At 52.4% G+C, this 21,232-nt stretch overlaps 1 protein-coding gene across 8 annotated transcripts; it reads right to left on the bottom strand.

Moving 5' to 3' along the window:
• Positions 1–71: 71 nt before the first annotated feature.
• On the bottom strand, positions 72–20,919 carry LOC133243993 (liprin-alpha-1-like). 8 transcript variants are annotated; one of them, XM_061410680.1, is made up of 11 exons: positions 19,443–19,531; positions 18,765–18,847; positions 18,158–18,253; positions 17,523–17,687; positions 16,323–16,424; positions 15,846–16,100; positions 12,441–12,572; positions 8,561–8,640; positions 5,769–5,982; positions 2,942–3,165; positions 76–1,152 (listed from the first exon to the last, which is right to left on the bottom strand). In XM_061410680.1, the coding sequence occupies exons 4-11, from the start codon at positions 17,631–17,633 to the stop codon at positions 798–800; spliced, it is 1,473 nt and encodes a 490-aa protein (XP_061266664.1). In that variant the 5' UTR covers positions 17,634–17,687; positions 18,158–18,253; positions 18,765–18,847; positions 19,443–19,531; the 3' UTR covers positions 76–797. The 8 variants fall into 8 exon arrangements, with proteins under 8 accessions (XP_061266661.1, XP_061266662.1, XP_061266658.1 ...); XM_061410674.1 differs by lacking the exon at positions 18,765–18,847 and having other exon boundaries at positions 75–1,152; positions 16,323–16,421; positions 19,443–20,525; XM_061410673.1 differs by lacking the exon at positions 18,765–18,847 and having other exon boundaries at positions 75–1,152; positions 19,443–20,525.
• Between the last annotated feature and the right edge of the window lie 313 nt (positions 20,920–21,232).

Genomic DNA, 21,232 nt, shown 5'->3' on the forward strand with positions numbered 1-21,232 from the left:
GGAAAGAAATCAAGCATGAAACCACAGAGAAATCATCAAAGAATTTTAAATATCAATTAATTAGCCAATGATGCCAATTATAAAAACAGTGTCAAAAGACCACAAAATGGACTGGTTACCACTTCACAGGCCGCTAAAATGATTCACGGTTAATTTAATTATAAGCTGACTAACAATGCAGCTAACATGAAATGGGTGGTAACAGAAAAAAGAGACAATACAAGTCCAGTTACAAAGCAGAATGTTGTACACGTGATTTCATGGGGTAAACAGCAATACACTCACAACACCTAAGCTAAACACGCAAGAAAGCTGGAACATGTGCTTTAGAGCTGCACACTCTGTCACCAAAAGCCCTAGGTCGTCATCCCAGTTTTAGACTCAGAAAACTGAGGCAGCCCGACGTCTTCCCTGGGGCCCTGGGGCCCTGGGCTTTTAACCTGGTTTCACACGCAGAGCTGGACTGAGCGCGTGGCCAGGTCCATCAGCAAGCAGACCAGTGTAGATTCTTGGTTTTGTTCCCACCGCATGCCCTGCACCCTGCAGCCAGGCATCCCCAATGGAGAATGTGCTGTACGGCTTTCCCATGCCATGAGAGCTGCCTATGGCTACTTTCACGAAGCTGTCTGCTCCCTGAGAACAGAAACTTCCCTGCAGCTGCTGTGCCCAGCACAGGCCAGGCCCAACGTTACAGAGGCAGGCTCTGGCTGAGTTCATGATGACGTGCTAAGTAGTGGTCCAAATATCAAGACTAATTTGTTGCTGTGCCATTGTGGAATGATTAAAGACTAGGCGGTTTAAAAACTTTTAGACCTCTGAGCGTAGCAAATGTACCTGATTTTCTTCTGGGTATAAAGAGAAAAAACAAAAAACAAACAAAAAACAGCGTGCTGGGGGAGGGATGCGGCAGGGAGGAGGCAGACACATACCAGAGTCATGATGCCCAGCTGGTCTCCCTCCTGCGCCAGGCTGTGCCGCCTCCTTCTGGGCTTGGGCAGGGGTGGGCAGGAGCCAGCATGCGAGGAAGTGGGAAGCAGGTTGAGGGAGCTCACTGATTTAAAACGACGGAGGCTGCCTAAGCTCCCCCTGCCCTCCCTGCTCTCAGTCTCCTCGGCCCGCTGCTCCGTGTTCTCCTTCTCTTCTTCGATCAACCTAAAATAGAATAAAATGCGTCACCTGCCTTTGTCAGCAGAGGAACCTATCTGGACAATAAATTTGGGCTGGCATTCTGTGTCATGATTAGCAAATTCCAGAAACAGTTGCTCAATGAACATCTCAGCCAAAAGGTTCTACGTTTCCTCTTTTGAATATTCTCAAACTTAGAATAACTTAGCGTTGAGTCTTACAAACTGGCCCTGATCATTCACGCTTGATTTCACTTATTTACTCTAACCTTCTGCAGGGACCCTGGTGGCAACTCTCTTCCTCTGAGGAGATACCTCAAGTTGACAACCCTTACTTCCCCTGCTCTCAGGGCAGAGATGCATGTCAGTGCCTCAAGTCTTTTCCACTGGGAATCAGGAACTCTGTATAATCAAAACAGCAATTCACAAACAAGCTGCAGTTTCTAAACACAAGTCTCCAGACCAGATGAAGTGCTGAGTTGATCTTTTTTTTTTATTTTTTTAAGGTTGTATATATACAAACGCATCACTTGATGAGGTTCTCCACCAGCTTTGTGTGAGTTTCTGGATTCATGTCAATGTGCTGCATTAACCTAGAATTCACAGTTTCTGCTCTTCTCCCCTAATGTGTGGTGGATGTTTTTATATAGCAGTTTAAATACACGATTATGCAAATAAAATGACTTTCAAATTAAAATACAAGATTCTTACAGGAAGTAAACTCTCCAGCTTCACTTCTACTCATACATCTTGAAAGTTTTTCACTGTTGATAACAAGTTGATGGACAGAATTGACCATTTACATCAAGTCAACTTGTCGCATAAGGAAAAATCACTTTTACCTGACAACTTGCTGTAAAAATAAAAATATTAATATATAACCGTTCCATACTTCCTGCAGGGATGCGGAAAGACCATCTTTCTGAGCTCGTCTGTGCTCAAACACGGCCCACAAAGCTGTCTGTCTTGGCGTCAAATGGGCAGGCGACACCACCTGCGTTTGCTGGTTGTCCCGTTCACCCCCTGCCTTTCCCCCGGAGCATCCCGCTCGGCCGACAGGAACGGGCACCTCGGCCTGGGCTGACGTGATGAGAACAGTCTGAGCAGCAGCTCTGCCTGGTCCTGTGCAGGGTCACCGGCCTGCGGCCACTCTGAACATGGACTCGGGACACGGGCATAGCTGTGCGGGTGTGGCACCAGGCAGGCCTCGGGGCCCCCAGCCACCTGGCTGCACCCAGACCCAAGGCCCCCCGCTCACCACGAGGCAGGCCTTTGGATTCTATCCTGTTTTGAAAATTGTTATAACTGCCAAGACGGTGTCTAAAGAAAACATCTTAAATATACTGATGAGATGAGAAAAACTCAAACACATGTCCTTGGACCACTGTCTTACAACAAGCCAATCTTCACACTGCATTAAGTTAAAAAGGAAAATGCAGATCTGAGTGGGGATTTGCCAACCTCAAAACCCCAGCTTTCACCAGGTGGCTTTTCACCAGAACATGGGGGGCTCTGAGGGACACAGGAGGGTCCACGGGCCGCAGGGGACACCACCTCGGCACCTCACCCACCTTGGGGCTCAGAGCTGAGGGGGGACACCCCACAACGCCCCCCGCCCCCACAGAGTGCGGAAACCACACCATAGACAGAACGCCCCAGCTGACCGAGCTCTGTAATCAAGGGCCATCTCAAAACTGAAAATTCCTGAAGCAGACCTGAGGTCAGGTTTCTTACTATGGAACACTCAGACGTCCCTAGGAGAAGACAGCTCCTCAGAGAAACCGAGTTTCTGGGGAGCTGAGTTCAGGATCACCCACCGGATCTCTTCGTTGATGGCGTCCAGCTGCTCCTGCATCATCACGGTCAGAGTCTTGGCATCAGCCTGCCTGCCGGGCGACAGCTGAGTGGCCGAGCTGAAGAGGGCGACCCTGTCGCCCTCGTCGTCAGACACGCCCTCGTCACTCTCAAACGCCTGGGCCACGTCGGCCAGCATGCTGGCTTGCTGCGTGCGCTCCCAGTCCTGCTCCTTTGGGGTCTGCACCTGGGCACGAGAGGACCACGTCTCATCAGCGACATTCAGGGCAGCTCAAGTCTATCAGGAACTGAACCCAATTTTACATGGAAGCCCTGACTCTGGATAAATGGGCCATGTTCATGAGACACTGCCATCTCTTAAGCGAACAGGACTCAAGAAACAGGCAGGGGGAGAATCCAGTTCCTAGATGGCCTGGTGACACTCAGGTCTCAGCGTGGACGGCAGGCAATCCTATGAGGTTATTCACAAGGGTGGGCTGATGGAGTCAGAGACAGAAACTGAAAATTACAAAAATACATCCATGCCTCCATCAGCCAGGCTGGAGGAAAATAAGAAAAAAGAACCCTTCAGCTCGGCAGCCGCTGGGTCCCTATCAGCGGTCATCACTGGTACCAGTTCACCAGAGTGTGCCGTCCTCGCAGGCTCCCAGTCCTCCGTTTCCCAGGCTGGTCTGAACACCCACAGAGAGGCGCAAGCAGGGGCAGCCAGGATACGGGAGGGCCAGCCCCTCCGCGGCTCTCCTCTCAGGACACAGGCCCTCGGGCTGTTCTGGGGGATGGCTCCTCGCCCTGCAAGGGTGGCTCTGTCATCAGAGACACATGGGATAGTGCCAGCGGGGCCCCGTGCCGCCCTCCCGCTCTCACACCTCACACCCTTCTCTCGGAAAACGTCCCCCCTGCCACACTGTCGCCCAGGTCCTGCCTTCTTTCCCAGACAGGACCTCAAAGGAACTGAGGGGCAGCCTCGAGGTGCTGGCTTGCTGGCTCCCTGCCCCTGTGTCCAGTGCCCTAGCCTCCTGTCTTCATCACGACCCCGCCCCAGGGCTGGGCTACCCCATTCGCTGGCTCCGGGACCGCCTGCCATCATTCCTCCTCTGCTCCAGTGAACCAGCTGCCTATGGGTTCACCCCCATCAGCCCGGTCGGCATGTCCTCTCCCTTCTCTCGCCTTCCAATCGCACAAGGGGAACCAGCAGATTCCTCCTCCAGGGCTCCCTGCAGCGCCCACTGCGGGTCTCTGAAAGCTCCTTGGGAGTGGCCTCTATGGTCCCCCTCCCCGCCAGGTCTCCACTTCTCTGCCAGCAGGCGGTGAGCCCCGCCCTGCAGGGCAATTCCCCGGGGGCTCGAGGAACCCGTGTTACCAAGCCCCTTCCCTTCCTTGCCCTCCCCCACGCCACCCCCCGCCCCCAGCATGTCTCTCCCTGGGCTCCAGGCCCTGCCCTCCCTGCGGTTATTCCTCAGTCCCTTGCGCCCCTTCTCAACCTTGGAATGCAGGATGCCCCACAGCCCTACCCTTGCACCCCATCTCTCTCCACCGGCACCCGCCTGGTGACTTTACTGTGCTCGTGCCTTTAAATGCCATCTGTATGCCCACGACCCGAAGTCCACCCTGAGCTGAATGAGTTCTCTCCCGGATGCAGGCCGGAACACTCAGCTGTTCTCCTGACACGTCCCCGGGACACCCAATGGGCTCGTCCACCTCAACAGGGCTGAGGCCCGGCTCTTAGCTCCCCACCCTGGCAGCCCTCCTCACCTCAGGAAACAGGCTCTGGCCTCGAGCTGCTCAGGCCTGAGCCCAGGCTCCTCCCTGATGTGGCCTGCTCTCTCCCTTGTCCCCGCTGGTTGACATGACCCTTTTTCTATCTCCGAGTGGCTACTTCTCTTCCTGCCTCTGGGTCTCTGGTTCAAGGTCACCCTCCTGGTGTCACCTTGCTGGCCACCCTGTTCACACACAATCGTCCCCTCCTCCTTGGACAACTCAGGCACTCTGGTCTCCTTTCCCTGCTCATTACTGTTCAACAGGCTGCGCGGGTTTAAAAAGGGGTCCACAAATTCTTCCATCCTCCTCCCTTCAAGAGGCAGAAGGGGCAACTCCTGCTCAGCCCCTGAGCGAGGCAGGACTTCGCAGCTCACTCTCGCAAACAGAAGTGAAGGTGTGCGGCCTTGAGACCAGGGCGTGAAAGGCCCCGGGCTAAACCCCACACTCTTGCTCTCAGAGGGTGTTCCGAGGAGCGCCAGGCCATGGGAAAGCCACACGGCAGGGACCTCGGCCTGTCCCCAGCAGCCAGGTGAGTCTGAAAGCCTGCCATCCAGCCCTGGGGGCCCTTCCCTTGCCCTCAGGAGGCCCTGAACCAGGCCCGCCTGCTACAATGTACAGGCACTGGGGACTGTGAGCTGCTCCCTGGGAAGTCACTAAGCTTTGCAATGATTCGTTACGTAGCAGTGGATAAAGGACACACACGGTTTTTAATTCACTGCTGGAGTCCTACTTCTGACCATGTCTGGCCCAAACTAACTGCTCACTGAATGTGGAAGCTCAAAACACAGACATGTATGAACAAATACACGGCATGAATGAGGCGAAAACATAAAGGCACTTAAACTCCCAATGAGAATTCTTCTCACTATAAGCTGATGGATATGTGTATCCATTTACTCGTAGGACGATTTCAAAACTGTGCTAATTAGTACCATGCTGGGCCTCACAGTAGGCCACAAATAATCAAAATTGGTTAAGGAAAAAAAGCATGCCTTCAAAGTAAACTCTTAGCCAGAAAAAGGAAAATGGGGAGACGTAAAGCAATCTATCAGCGCTTTGTTCCAAACCCACCTCAGGACCACAGTGTGAGGGGGCAGGTGCCTCATAAGGTGCCCACCAGGAATGGGAAGGGGGCGGCGGGGTCCTTGCCTTGGATGGCTCATCATGCAGCGCTGCCAGCCGGCCTTTCTGGGGGCACCGCAGCACCGCCCCATTGCCCAAGGAGTCTGCCGGCCGGTCCGCCACAGGGAACCTGAGGTCCGGGGCGCTGCCCAAGTGGGGTCGGCTGAAACACACGGGGAAGAAGAGTGCTGTTAGAAGAAAAGAGAGCTCACTCTGTCAGACGAGCCAGAGCCTGTCCATTTGGAAGATCGGCAATTTCACAGCAAAAGGGCCCCCGGGAGGGCACTGCCCTCCTGGCTCCAATAGCAACAGGCTGCCCGCTGCTCTGCAGACACTCAGGGCTCATCCCCAGCAGCTGGAAAACTCCCGTATGTGGGGAAGGCAGTGCTGACGCGAGGGTGTGGAGCTGACTAGGACAGGATCGGCTGTCTGGGGTTGGGGCGTCCAGAGTCCCCCTGGAGCCCGCTCTCAGGTCCCAGGGCAGGGCGTGCACCTGCTCTGCTTTCCCCTTGGCACCCCACCTCCCCTTTGGCCCACGCCTGCTCTGACCTCCCCCTCCCACGGGAAGTCTGTGGATCACAATCACCGGTCTGCCTGGAACACTGTCTGCACCGCTCTCAGTGTTTTTAAAGGCGCCTCAGACAACCCGCAGCAGAAAAGCCTCGGACCCACAGCTCGGAGCTGAGCACCACTGGTGTCTCCCATTAAAGCAGAGGTGAGCGTGTCACCAGAGTCTGGGCTGAACAAGGCCCAGCACAGATGCTCAGGCCCTGAGCACTAAGGCCTGGGCCTGCAGGTGCCAGGAGCTCACTCAGCAGGGGCCTGCTGGGAGGCAGGGCAGCCCCGCCTTGACTGTGAGCCGCCTGCACTGCAGGACCACCCAGGCTCTGCTCGGTCTTGTCTCTGGGATGAGGGTGGTGCCTTCATGTGCAGGATTCCCTAAACCCAGGAGACAGGGCCTTCCTCCGAGGACAGGACACCCCATACGTCTGCAGAGTGGCCAGGGCCAACCACCAGCTCAGCCTGCTCGGGGTCACACGCTGCTCTGCTCGACGGTTTTGCGAACACTGTGCTGCACAGGAGATGGAAGTCTGGAATCTCCCAGAGCCACACCTGTCTTCCCTCCCATCTCCCCTCCCTCCTGACAGAACTGTTCCCTTCTCTGCTCCACTTCCACCCAAGGGCCTGGGGCTAGAGCACACTTGGGAACTGAGTGGGGGGTACGACACAGTCCTGCTGTGGACTGGGGACCCTCGAGGGTCCTCTGAGGGCCACAGAGGCCTCCGGGTTGGGTCGACCCCCAACCATCACCTCCCAGTCCCCTCGTGGGGTGCAGCCTCCATCTCTCTCCCCCTCCTCACCCGAAGCTCTTTCCTCCGGGAGAAGGTCTCAGAGACAAGGTGACCAATTCCTCTGGGAGGTCCCACCAAATACGCCGTGCCTGCCCTGCCTGTGAGCCAGTTTTCAGTCCCCACTCCCTCCCTCCTGAGGCAGCACAGTGCCCCCCACCCAGCCCACACTGCCCACAAGCCCCACTCTGAGGCCCCACCTGTGCTGCTAAGTCACTGCTGTGACCCCTCCAGAGCTGCCTCCTGGAGACACCCCTCCCTCGCACCAGCCGCTGTGGCCCACTGTCTTCAGAGCACAGCGGCTCCTCCTGCCCCGCGGCTGCTTCCTCTTCTCGTCTCTCACTCTCACTGACACACACGGGACTGGTGACCAGGCCCCAGGCTTCTCCATCTGAAGCCCCCAATTGTGTCAGGCCTCGGTTCCTGGCACCAGGTCCCTCCTCGTTACCCAAAAACCCCCAAGAGGAGGAGGCCGTGTCCACCTCCTCTTCCTCCACTGTCTACGCAGTCCTCCTCACACTCACCTCGTCCACCCCGGGAGCAGGGGTTCCCCACCTCTGACAGCCCCAGCCCCTCACCCTGGAGGAGCTCTGCCACCAAGTCCGGCCACATCCCCTCCTGTTATACAGGGCACGTGCTCTCCTGGAACTCCACCCGCCGTGGTTTCAGACACAGGACCAGTTTCTGGCTCTGCCTTTGTCTCAAATGACATCTCCTTTTCTCTAGAAGAAGGCTGGGTGGGGGCTCTGGACTGCGAGGATCCCCTAAGCACACAAACACAGAAATATGCGTATGGGCTCCAAACTGTCTCCTAAGTCAGGATTCAAGCAGTAGTCCATTTCCTACAGATGAATGAATGTCACCAGTAAGCACTTAATAACCTTTGCTAAAGTTTATCTCTCACTTGTGACCATTTTCCGTGAAGAAGCCAAAGAAACATTTAAATACTTAATAAGAATTACCGCCCCTATAACAACGAGGAAGAAAAAATCAGGATGCTCAGTAATCTGCTCTCCTCATTCACAAGCCAGGTGATTCCTCCCACCGCAGTCAAAAGACTACAGGTCATTAACCTTCTGCGACTCTTCAGAAACATCAGTGTCACAGTCTGTCAGGCCCCTCAGATGAATACGCCCAAATATCAACTGGTCGGCCCCCTACTTCCAAACCTCTGCCTGTGGTTTTGAGTGTTGTCAATCCTGTGACGACCACTCCGTGGTACCAAGTTTGACCCTAAGGAACGATGCTTGTCTCTTCCCTCTCGCTGTCCACGAAGCTACAGGCTCCTTGAGGTGCGACCATGAGCAACACCCAGTCATACTGTCCACACACCAGACAGGCCCTTGTCACACTCGACAGCGCTGAGGGGAGCTGCCCCGGGGAGCAGCCTACCTGTGGTGGAAGGGAGCCCCTCGCAGTCTCGTCTGGTCCACTTCGGCTCTCAGGGTTTCCAGGTTTAGAATCAGCTGGTCCTACGAAACAGCAAATGACACAGCCTGCACCGCTTGCTTTTTGGATGTAAAGTGACTTGCACCAAAATGTGCAGAACAGGTTACATCAGTAGGTATCAACTCCCAACATTGTAATTCTGAGAAAATGTTCTCTAAGAGTCCCTAGCAAATAGAAACACTCAGAACAATATTAACCCTTATAAACCATAATGAAGAGGAAGTTCCATCTCAGGCGTAGAAAAGGTTTCTCTGGAGGAAACATGGCAAGCCATTAACAACGATGAAGTCTGTAGAGAGAAGCTGGACTTCAGGCGGGGGTTTCGGGTCAGGGGGACACGACTCACTCTATTGCCCTCCCTCCTCTCACTGCTTTAAACTGTCTCCATGGAGCTCACCTGCATTCCTCACATTCATTCCTCTACAGCCCACTTCACTTGCTCATGGGGTAAAACAAGTCAAACGGGCCAAGTTTGTGAGTCACTCAACTCAACCTGGAAGCTCTGTGCTGTCGGCCACGGCAGTCACTCGCCTCCTGCAGCCCCTGAGCACGTGAGACAGGCTGGTGCAAAGCCCGATGTGGAAATCACACAGAGGATTTCAAGACTCGTGGTGAAAGAAGGACGTCGAGTAGCCCGTTGGTTTTTAGGAAATTTTAGATTGTGTAGGTGGCTCGTATTATCTTTCTGACGCACAGCACAGTCCACGTGAATGGCTCACGCTTTGTCTGAGCTTTTGGGTGATCCCTGAAAGGACTACTCAGAATTCTGAACCACACACAACAGCCACACACTCTAAATCCATCTATAATGCAAACACATTCAGTGTTCAAAACCAGAAGTGCTATACGTGTTATAGCAGTGGATTAGCCATAAGGAAAATGGAACTCGACTTCTGCTAAGCATCTGCTCAAACTCATGTCCACTGAGTTGGTGATGCTGTCCAACCATCTCATCCTCTGTCATCCACTCTCTTCCTGACTTCAATCTTTCCCAGCATCAGGGTCTTTTCCAATATGAAAATTCATATTAAAAAACTGGAAATAATTACCTCAAGCAATTTTTAAATGCAATAACAAAGTTGCCAAGTCTGTGTTTTATAAGATGAGCATCAATTTCAAGGTTTAAAAAGCTGTTTTAGGACCTACTGTATTAAAAAAAAAATGGAGAGAAGACAAAAGAATGATCTATTTGAGATTGGCTCTGTATGAGAAATTGCTGAGACTAATTGACGGGACGGGTCATGGGTATTTATTATACTACTCCATCCACTTTTGTGCATGTTTGCAATTCTCCATCGTAATACATTTAAAAAGTTTATTTTCTGTTAAAGCAGAGTCTTCTCCAGCAACACAATTGGAAAGCATCAATTCTTCAGTGCTCAGCCTTCTTTATGGTCCAACTCTCACACCCATACGGTACTACCGGAAAAACCATAGTTTTGAGTATATGGTTTGTCATACATGGTTTGAGTATATGGTTTGTCAGCAAAGTGATGTCTCTACTTTTCAATATGCTGTCTATGTTTGTCATAGCTTTCCAAGGAGCAAGCATTTTTTAATCTCATGGCTGCAGTCACCGTCTGCAGTGATTTTTGAGCCCAAGGAAATAAAACCTGTCACAGCTTCCACAATAAGGCATCGGCATTCAAAGATTTTTAAAGCAAAACAAAAGTTGACTTTGAATTGGCTTAGTCTAGTCATAAACAGCATCCCGATCTCAACAGCCTCTGAGCAGCAGTTATGAAAGTAAGAAGTGCACCCCTGATCGGGAGATATTGAGCTCTCTGCCTAAGCGGGGAGGGCGCCTCACCGCGGGTCTCACGATGGGAGTCAGAACCACTGCCCCCTGGAAGTCCGCCTGTGAGGCTCTGCAGTCCAGGCCCAAGAACACAGGTATGGTGGGGACAGCACTGACACGTGAGGCTGGACCCGGGATCCCCACTCCATTTCCTGGATGGTCTGTATTGCCGTGTGGCCAACCTTTCCAGGAAACCTCTCTCAGGACTCGGTGATGTGAGCCTCCACCATCACCCTTTCCTGACGCGCCTTCTGTTGCAGCGCAACTGCGGTTCTCCTGTCTAGAGGCAGCCATCCTACACACACACCGTGTCTGGACCAGCGGTTTGGCATGTGGGACTCCAGCGCCACGTCCGAGGCAAGCAGGCTCCACACCTGGGTGCCATGCCTTCAGTTTCATGGGCCCCGGGCTGGCACCCCTAGGTTTGTCTGAGGGGCAGTTGGGAGGTCCACCTGTATCCCAAGCAGCTCCCCGGACTGGCTGGTCAGAGCAACAAGCAGCCTCTTTGAATGTGGGGAAGCCCTGGCTCCTACCCACTGCCTATGGGCGACCACCTCTGGCCCTGCTCCCAAGGAGGTGGGTGCCCGGATCAGCAGATGGGGCCACACAGGCACACACTCGATGCCAGAGACGGGAGTGGTGGAGAAAGGCAGTGCTGGCCCCCGCCCAAGCCACGTCTCCTGCCCAGACGCCGCCTCCCTGTCAGCACAGGCACCCGCTGCAGCTCCTTGTTCTTTGCCTCCAGTTGGGCCTCCATCTGGCGCAGCCTATCCTCGATGCTGCTGTGTCTCTCTCTCCTGCCTGTCGGCCAAGAACAGCGTCAGCTCCGCTCACAACAACCCTGTCCTGACAGCACGCGGGCTGTGATCGCAGGGGCGGCAAGCGGGCCATGCTCTGTGCGAACCACGGGCCCTGGGTTCGCCGGGGGCACGCCCGCATGCCTGCTCACACAGCCTGCGCGGCTTCGTGTGTGACACATGGCTCACGGAGGATGCTGGTGACCAGCTCGTGAGAGGAGACGTGCTCCCCGTGCCCCAGGCCCCACACCCACGGCCGCTGCGCTCCCTCCTCGGACTGCCTGTGGCGAGCCCGCGTGGGCAGCAGACAGCGGCAAACCCGAGGCACACGTTCTACCTTCCTAAGCTGGGAAGGAAGTTCGAACCGTTTAGCCTCCTGAGTGGTAGAGCTTCCGGAAGACAAAAGGTCGGACTACAAGGCCGACTGGGGATGGACAGCAGAGATGCCAGGGGAGAGGAGAAACCAAGCCTGGAGAGGAAGATCACAGGCAGAAGGGTGCCCCCTGGCGGCTGTTAGTGCCCCTGCTCTGGGAGGGTCTGTGAGCACCGGACACCGGCGGCCTCCCGCGACGTGATGGCCCCTCGGGCGCTCACTGAGCTCCTGGCAAGGCTTCCGACAGCCGCGTCAGCACAGACCCGGCCCGACTCTCTATGTTCAGCCAGTGCACACCGGCAGCGCAGGGCAACACCTTTCCCGTCAGAAGGACAGGGTGGCTGGCTGGCTGGCAATGGGGTCGGTGCCCCCAGCAGCGCCACATCCCAAGGACATGGCCTCTCCCCCGCGGGCTCCTGGGGACGGCGAGTGTGGAGTGGGGCCTCGGGTCTGCACGTACCCTGCTGGGACTTCTTTAACAAGTGTATGAATAACAACTTAAAACTGTGTTCATTACAGAGCTATTTTGGCCATCTCTTAAACGAGAATGGGATTTTTCTAGGTCTCTATCCTGCTAGGCTTTGAGTGGCTGACTGAACTCTGAGCAGCAGTGACTCGGAGCTGAAGCGTCCTAGGCACACACACAACTCGGGACAAAACTGGAGGGAAATTAACGTAGGGATGACGCAGAAGTGGGGCGTGCCTGACACTCAGGGAGCGCTCCCATCTCAGACGGGCAGCACGACCCCCACGTCTGCGCTCCTGTGTGGACTGAGCAGCACGGGCAGGGGCGCGGTGGGAGAGCAGGGGAACAGGCCCTCCCTGTGCCCGCCCCCCACGGACCCAGAGCAGCACCTTGGAGAGCGAGGCCACCCTCTGCGCCTGCTCCGCCTCCACCTCGGGCAGCGTCTCTGCCCTCCGCAGTCTCTGCTGCAGCTTCTCTACCAGCTCCAGGCGCTCCTGCAACTGGCGGTTCTTATCCTCTGTCTACAAAGGGAGAGCAGAGGATCAACACAGGCCGAGAGGTGTAGCCACTGTCGCTTTAAGTAAGCTGAGACAAAACCTAAATGCACGTGTCTAGTGGATTCATTCTGTTTCGGAAGCTCCCTCAGGGTAAATTTTCTCTCAGTGTTCCTGGGCTTGGTCTCAGTGAGCAGAACGCCTCCTGCCAGAGTATTTGCTTTTCCTAAACATTCCCCAAGGACATCTTAAAAAAAAAAAAAAAAGTTCTTCTATATTAAAGAAGATCTGTAGAATCTTATTCATTCTTATTGACAAGTTAAGGGAAGAAGGGTTCACTACAGACCCTTCTTAAAACATCACCAGAATCATCATTTAGAGGGAACCCTACCGACCGCAGATGGCTACGGGCATGTAAGCCAAAATATGGCTTTCATCTCCTCTGAAATACAGACCTGATAAGAGCATGCCTGGTGAAATGCCAGTCAACTAGTATTTGTAAATGCACGATTATTCTTTTAACAGATCTTCTTACTCTGAAAAACTTTCAATGTAGAACATTTAGACAGATTCTTTTTTAAAAAAGAAAAAAATTAATCTATAAGCTCAGGTTCCTGAGAGGTTAGCATTTGTTTCTAAGCAGCTTTCTTACTTTTTCTGTGTGCGTATTCCTCTATGTACGTACACAAACAATATGCTATGCTTTAAAACCCGCAGAAAACAATAGCATATGGTACAGAGTATTTTCTGATCTGCCTTTTACAGCCATTATTTTGTATATCGTGATGCTTTTAATTAGCATTCCCCATCATACTTTTCAATGGCTTTCTAGTATTTTATTTTTGGGATGGGGACAATGATACACTTTGGCACACACCAGACTGACTCACTTTGTTTTGGAGAAGCCAGATTTGGTTTTCCTGGTTAAGTCCTGATTTATCTGAGACCACTCGGGAACAGGAGCGAGTAAGGCTCACCACACCACAGGAAGTACAAACCCTAATCAGACCGGAGCTCTAACCCTGCCTTTTGTCACAGTGACCCCAGTTCCCAACAGGCAGCCAGCTGCCGTGAAGTTCCCTGCTGCTCTCTACTCTTTCGGTAAAAACTCTAACAAGCCAACAGATTCACCTTCAAGTAAAACAAAAGAGTCAGGAATGGAATTCCACAAAATGGTTAAACCAAGTCCCAAATAATTCAAACCTGTAAGTTGCAGTCACCCGCAATTTTTTAAAAATGTATTTCCTTCCAGTACAGCTGATTTACCATGATGTACATCCACACTTTTGAACACAGTATTTTAGGGTCATAAGAACTTTACACTGGGACTTGATTTCCAATGTGGGAGTCACATGAAAAGATCTTTACCTTCCTTCCTCAGTAATTCACTACTATAAAAGTCAGACACAGTTCATAAAAGCCATTACCTGTCGATGCCTAGAATCCTTATTTGCAATTTCATTTTCAAGTTTATTACTGATGTCGTCCTAAGTTTCAAATCAAACATAAAGTTAACGTCCTCAGAATAAAAGTCCTAGACACGGCAGTTTTCTCGGACGTGAGCAAAAATGCGCCTATCCCAAAGGTCACGTTTGCCACGATTGGCACCCATCTGTCTTAACGTTCTGTCCAGCCACTTGGTTTACCAAGCTTCTTTTCTACATCATAAACCCAAACAGCAAACGAAAAGTATACTAAACTACCCTGTTATTGCAAGAATTCCAGGAGGGAAGGTATCTGGCATGAAGTCAGGACCTCTGTCTGCTACACCATACAGGCGGGCTTGACCCAGAACAAGGAGGGACCTTCAACAGATCCAACGGGGAGCTCTGAGGCTCGTTTCCTCGAGTGAAAGTTGGAAAAGTCTCATGCAATTTCCTCAGAATTAAAGTAGAATATTAACGAGTGGAAACAGAAGTCAAATTGTACACAACTGGGAGCAGCCTTCTCAAGCCTAGTTCTTCAAAAGCAGAGTTACACCACATGGATGAAACGCTCAAACCAGGACCAGAACTTGCTGCTGGTGCAACTCCTGTCCGCCACTTCAAAATCCACTTCAGGTCCCTCCCTGGTCACTAAGTAACCAATGTGGGCAAAGTCCTAACTTTAAAAGTGAAAGGTCTTGAAAACGCGTTTTCTAGAATTCTATACGTATTAAACTCTGCCACCTAATCTCCTGTTGCCAAAGAGTAGTGTGAATAGCTTATGCAAACCTGTGCAAATATTTCTGTTTTGAGTTCTCACACAGAATTACTCACACCAAGCTACTAAACAAGTACACCTGCTGTACCACATGTTGGAGGGGTTCTCTCTGAGACGGTCTCACGGGGGAGGGGTGGGCCGGGTGGGTGCTGTCTGTCTGTGCACAGAGGAGAGGCGAGGCTCACAGGAAGAGGCCTGAGTCCCCAGCACTCTCTGTTTTCACAGTGACCGCTAGGGAGTTTCTCATAAATCAGGACACCCGCAGACATGACCACCAGAGACATCACGATTCCACATGGTTACACAGCTCGGGCCTGAGGATCTGAGGGTGAGCAAACACCACTCGACTTGTCTGACCGCCGGTATCACTGTCACACATCCCTTCAAGGAGCGGAACCTCAGAAAACTCGAGAAGATGGCCAGGCAAGCTGCCTCAGCAGAGCCCACACAGCATGCTCCCATCTCTCCGAGAGAACAGGCTCCACAGGTGTCACCAGACTCGCCTGAGTGAATCAGAAGCAAATTTCAGCATCATCAGGAACACATTCGACAGGCAGTTGCGGGGGGCGGGGGGCGGGGATGAACCGGGAGACTCGGGTTGACATATATACAGCACTGATACTACACATAAAGTCAACGAGTGAGGACCTAGTGTACAGCACAGGGAAGTCTGCTCAGTGCTCTGTGGTGAAGCAAATGGGCAGGAAATCTAAAAGAGAGACAGATACGTAAATAGATAGATAGATAGATAGATGACTGATTCACTTTGCTGTACAGCAGAAATTGACACAGCAGTGTAAAGCAACTATACGCCAATAAATGAATGAACGGATGAATGAATTTTTACAAAAGGAACACAGTGGGCCCCCTAGAACTTGTGGAAATGAGGAGTCCACACCCAGGGTGCGGCACAGCGTCAGGGCTGCCCTCATGTTGGTCCACTGCCAACGGACCGCCTGGACCAGGCCTCTTCTACCCCAGAGACCTCGATGCAGAGGCAGGGAGGCAGCCAGTTGTGGTCTCTCCAGTGCTCTGCTCTTACTCACGCAGCCATCCCAAGGCTGAGATCCCCGGGAGAACAAGAAACCCACATTCCACCTCAGGACAACAGACACAGCTGCAGTCACTCACTTCGCGGACGTCCCGCTCAAGTTTTCTGTTCATGTCCTTGGACTTGAGGAGGTCCTTCCTGGCCGTGTCCAGGTCCTCCTCCAGATGTTTCACGTGGGCAGAGAGGGCTGCCAGGCGCTCCTCCATCTGGCTCTGCTCCCGCAACTGCCTCTCTATGATTTCCTGGAGCTCCATCTTCTTAACCACGTCTTCCTTGTGGCTTAGAGAGCCGTCGGAGGGTCTCTAAGGGGGAAAGGAAGCCTTACACAGCCTGGTTTTGGGAGGGAGGGAACACAGTACTTCCGGGCAATCTGTGAGGTCAAAACTGCCTTCTGCGCTCTGGGAGCTCACAGGACCCTCGTGGCCACTCAGACCTACATGGTGCATCGGTGAGAGGTCCCAACAGCCCCGCACAGACTGGATGGTAAGACGAGAACCAGACAGAGAGCGAGACCAAGGACTTGCCTTTCCATTGGCGCTTGGCATGTTTTCTTGCTCATGATGTACATCAAGCACCCTGTCCGTTAGTATCTTTTCCTGGTTATTCTCCTCTGAAAGAATCATCTGCTAAAACCGAAAAAATTGAATCAGAGTAAAGAAATAAGTAAAGACAGCAAAACTCCACCTGGAAAACTCAACTCTAAACTGAAAACACAACATAAAAAGAAAATACATGGTGATGCTATCCATCCCGAATACCACCAGGTGATTAGAGTCAGAATTTGTCTTCTGCTGGAAAAAGGGGTACTTAAGAGATCCTGCAACTCTGAGCCACAAGTCTAGTTTACTAGTCATTAAAATAACCCTGGTGGGCGGGTCCTCAATCAGAAAGATAAATAACATCTGATGCCCACCACTACAGCCTTCATTCTTTTTTAAAATGAAAGGATTCAAATGACAAACCCTTCATGGAAATTACACAATGACTGATCAAACTTACCTCTTTATGTGTGGCACCTAATTCTTCTTCTAACAAACTACACCTTTCGAGTGCTACTCGTAATCACGCTCTCAACTCAAATAAAAGGGGCCGAGTCACTGTGTGTTGATGTGTGTATATACGTTAGTACACTTCTTAGTGTATACTCACCCTAATACATGGATACTGTCACAGAATACCTTGAATGTCTCTCATTGATCTTAACGTCAAGAGAATCTGCTTGTTAACAGCTTTAAATTCTAAGTTTGAGAGAACAAAATGTTCTCCTAAATTAATTGTTACCCAGTTTTTAACTGCAAATTGATATACAGAATATAATAAATCTTGAGACATTCATGCCAACTAATACTTTTTAACTGGGGGCTTCCCAGGTGGCTCAGTGGTAAAGAATCCGCCTGCCAATGCAAGAGGGCAGGTTCGATCCCTGGGTCAGGAAGATTCCCTGGAGTAGAAGATGGCCACCCACTCCAGTATTTATGACTGGGAAGCCCCATGAAGAGAGGAGCATGGTGGGCTACAGTCCACAGGGTTGCAAAGATTCGGACACGACTGAGCATGTATGCAGGCAACGCTTTTTAACCATATAAAACTCTGAATTCTTACAGAAAAAAATGTATATACAAGAATTCAAGACGCTCAAAAGTCAACTAGTTACATAAATATGTGCATCATCCGCCTAACAAGGCAGCAAGTGTACAAATCCAGGACGGCCGGATGGCTGGTACCTTCTCGTCCAGGTCCTTGTGGTATTCAAAGAGCCATTTCAGCGCCCTGAGCACCTCCACCTCACTCCTCATGCCGGCTGGGGACTGCGCCTGCCGCTTGCCTGCTGTCATCCCGACGGGTGGAATATATCGCGAAACCAGGCACTCCAGGTGCTCCAGCAGCAGCTGCAGGGCAGGGCCAAAGGAACACCTTCAACCTCATGCTCGAATTCCGGGCCGATAACTCCTCTCAGCCTCACGCTATAGCCGGAAACATGCTAAGGCACGTCGGAATCCTGCCAGTTCAGTCGAAAGTTAGAGTGGACTTCCCCAGGGGCCCAGTAGTTAAGACTCCACACTTCTTCAAGGATCATGGGTTTTAACCCCTGGTCGGGGAACTAAGATCCCACACAAAGTGTAGCATGGACAAAAATGTAAGTTAAGAGAACTCCCCCCTCATATGTACTAAAATTACATTAGCTCTCATCAGAAATTTGAAGCAAGGTATGAGAACCCAGAACTGATCCACCCTGGTCTGTTCAGTGGGAAGATGTGGAAAATGACTTGAAAATCAGACAAAGTTTAAAGACAGCACACGGAGGCCAGCGTTGACCCCCGCGGGGCAAATGTCAACACGTGAGAATCCCCCTACTGACCCTGATGTTGTTTCTTTCAGCTTTCAGCTGAGCGATTTCCTCTTGGCTTTTGCAAAGCTGCTCCCTGTAGGTGTATCCTTCGGGAGTTGGAAATTCCTAGAAAACAGTTAAATGAGAAACTAAATGCAAACATAAATTAAAAAGAGAGCGAGACTGTGAAGACTGACCCTGTCAAGTCTCTCCAGGCTCCACACAAAGGATCTCCATGCCCCTCCAGAGAAGAGGGGTCCACTGACCCCAAGACCACACAGACCACCACAACTCAGACCGGCCTTCAGCCTCCACCTCGACCTGGCAGGCACGCGGCAGGAGAGAACCTGGAATCCAAGCCTGCCTTCTCAAGACCCAGGGACATTTGAGAAACTTTCCAAAACGTAAACCTAACAACAAAGTGGATAAAGAGATTCTTAAACGACACACAGACCTGGAGCCACTGGGGAGAGTGAAGAAAAAAAGGAAGGTCTACAAGGCCACGAGGCTTTGGAGTGTTCCTCTGGGAAAAAGGCGGATGGCACCTCAAAGCCATCTGTTAGCCTGACTCCACAGAAGCCACCCAGTCATTCAATCAACCGGTTAAAATGTTAAATTTATGTTATATGTACTTTACCACAATTTGCGTGCATGCGGGGCCGTCCACGTGGTGAACTTGCTCAAACTGAACCACACGGAGTCTTTCGTTCTTCTATTTTTCTTTGCAGAAATTAAAAAAATCCTGGGCTACGTATCCACTACTACATACTGAGTGTTCAGCACCCAGAACAGTGCCCAGCACTTGTAAGAGGCATGCAGTAGACATGTGTAGCTATGAGGGTGTATGTCATACACGTAAGCAGTAGGTACCTGTCATTAAAATACTGGACACACTGGTCTGTGCTTTGTAACATGGGAGACATTAACGGGCTTAGCCGTTCTGCTTCAAGGACTGACTCTCTAGCTCGATCCTCATGCCCCAGAGATTCCTCCAGCCCGTATATCCTTTCTTTGCAAGAAGGGAGACATTAAGGGCCTTACCCTTTCTGCTTCAAGGACTGACTCTATAGCTCAGTCCATGTGCCCCAGTGACTTCTCCAGCCAGTGTTTCCCTTCTTGTGGGGCCCCCGCCCATCCTCCATGCAGCAACTGCACAACCTCTTACAAGGTAAAGCTGCTGGGGTCGATCCTGCCCACTAAGGCCAGAATGCCCTGGCCGGCAGGGCCCACAACCATGCTAACAAAATGAAACACAACCCCAGTGCTTCGCCGGGTGAGGGCCAATCTGACGGGCCCAGCCCCCGGCTGCTCTCACCTCAGGCCGCTCTGCTTCCAGGACGTGGGCCGAGGCCAAGTCCTTCCTAGTCTTCGCCTTTGCCTTGGGGTTGCAGCGCTGGAATAACGCCCAAAGGCGGGCCCTTCTGCGACCCATCCTCGCGGATAGGGGCAGCCCCCCACTCGGGGGCAACCGCTGTTTCACGGTAGGATACCTCGGCTACCGAGCTATCACCACCAATCTCACACTACGACCACCACTCTCACACACACTGCTCTCACACACCACTCTCACACACACCGTTCTCACACTATGACCACTGCTCTCACACTATGACCACCAAATGGCATGAAGGCTCCGCCTCCAGCACATCTCCCAGGAGCCCAGAACTGGAACCCACTCGGTCACAAGGGGCTCCGTGGCAACAGGGGGGCTGGGCTCAGGTCCACTGTCAAGGGTGCAGAGAGGGGGGAGGGGCTGCCAAAAAGACAACAATTGAGTGTGGAGTGCAGGAGAAGGCAGGCTGTGCCCACAGCTCAGGCCCCCTGTCAAACATGACCCTGCAAGGTACTGGGTCACAGTCGAACCAACCAGTATAAACTCCTTCAGAAACCACCACCCCTGGGAATGAGCACGTCTTCTAAGTGGGCTTCTGCCCCCTCTACCCCCCAAACAAGCCTCCAGTGAGGCTACTGAAAGGGCAGCCCTGAACTCAAGGGCGTCCCCAGAACCCACTCAGCTGAGGAGGACTCACCACGCTAGCTGCCCCTCACTCTCACCCTGAGCTCGGTCCTCCCTGTCAGACTCCCTCACTCGAGCTCAGCAAGGGCTTGACCAACCTCACTCCAGGCACTTAAAATGAACCCACAGTGGGTACAGGGGTTCATTCAACCTGCTGTGAACTCGCCCTCTTTACTTCGACCCTCGGCTGCCAGACGACTCTGCCCCGTGGGGACTGCATGGTGGAGGTTCAGGGGTGTCCCTGCCTCGAGCCGCGACAGCCAGCGCCTCCCAGACCCCGCCTGAGTCTCCCACCCCTCTCCTGGCTCCACTCCCACCCTCGCGGTTCTCCACTCGCCAGGGCACAGGCCACTTGCTCCTGGCTCAGCCTGGACCTCTGCTGTCATTTGAGGACCTCGGTCCCCAGGGTGCTTGGGGTCCTATATCCACCCATCTCACCAATTACACACTCTGGGAGAGACAGGGTACAGTTTGGGGTCCTGCCCGCAGTTGACCCTGAACACGTTCTCTTTTTTTAGCTTTATCTACTGGAGTTCTCTGAGATGTGTTCTTAAAACATCAACTGTTGCTTTCAAAAAGACTGTAAGGTCACTGTGCTCAACTTTACGAATAAAATCTTCATTTTCCACCTTAAAGTGAAACTGGAGGGAAGACTAAAAGCAGTCATTTTTTCAAACTGAAAAAGAAAACCCACATGTGACCATGTCACAGAATACAGGTCACGTAACCCCTCCCTCCTCAGCCTTGGCCTCCACCACCAGCAGCCCGGCTTGCAAGGCCTGCCCTGGGCCGCCAGGGGCAAGGGCAGAGGGGAGACCGGCTCCTCTGTCTCCAGGCCACGTGGGCCGCCTGCTCCACCTCCTTCCCAAGTTCACGTGGCACTGAAACAGCCCAGGCAAGCTGGGGACTCTGACCAGAAACACAGCCATGGGTACCAAGCAAGGACCCCTGGTTCTTGTTTTCCCTGGTATCAAATTAACTTGATCAAGACAATTACTGTGACTGTTACATGTGGCTTCAGATGACAGAAGACCCCCCCCAGGGTGTCTCCACTTCCAGTGACAGACGCAAGCATCTTGTAGGTCAGC

The sequence above is a fragment of the Bos javanicus genome, unplaced genomic scaffold (assembly GCF_032452875.1).
Source record: "Bos javanicus breed banteng unplaced genomic scaffold, ARS-OSU_banteng_1.0 tig00001810_1, whole genome shotgun sequence".
Lineage (NCBI taxonomy): Eukaryota > Metazoa > Chordata > Mammalia > Artiodactyla > Bovidae > Bos > Bos javanicus.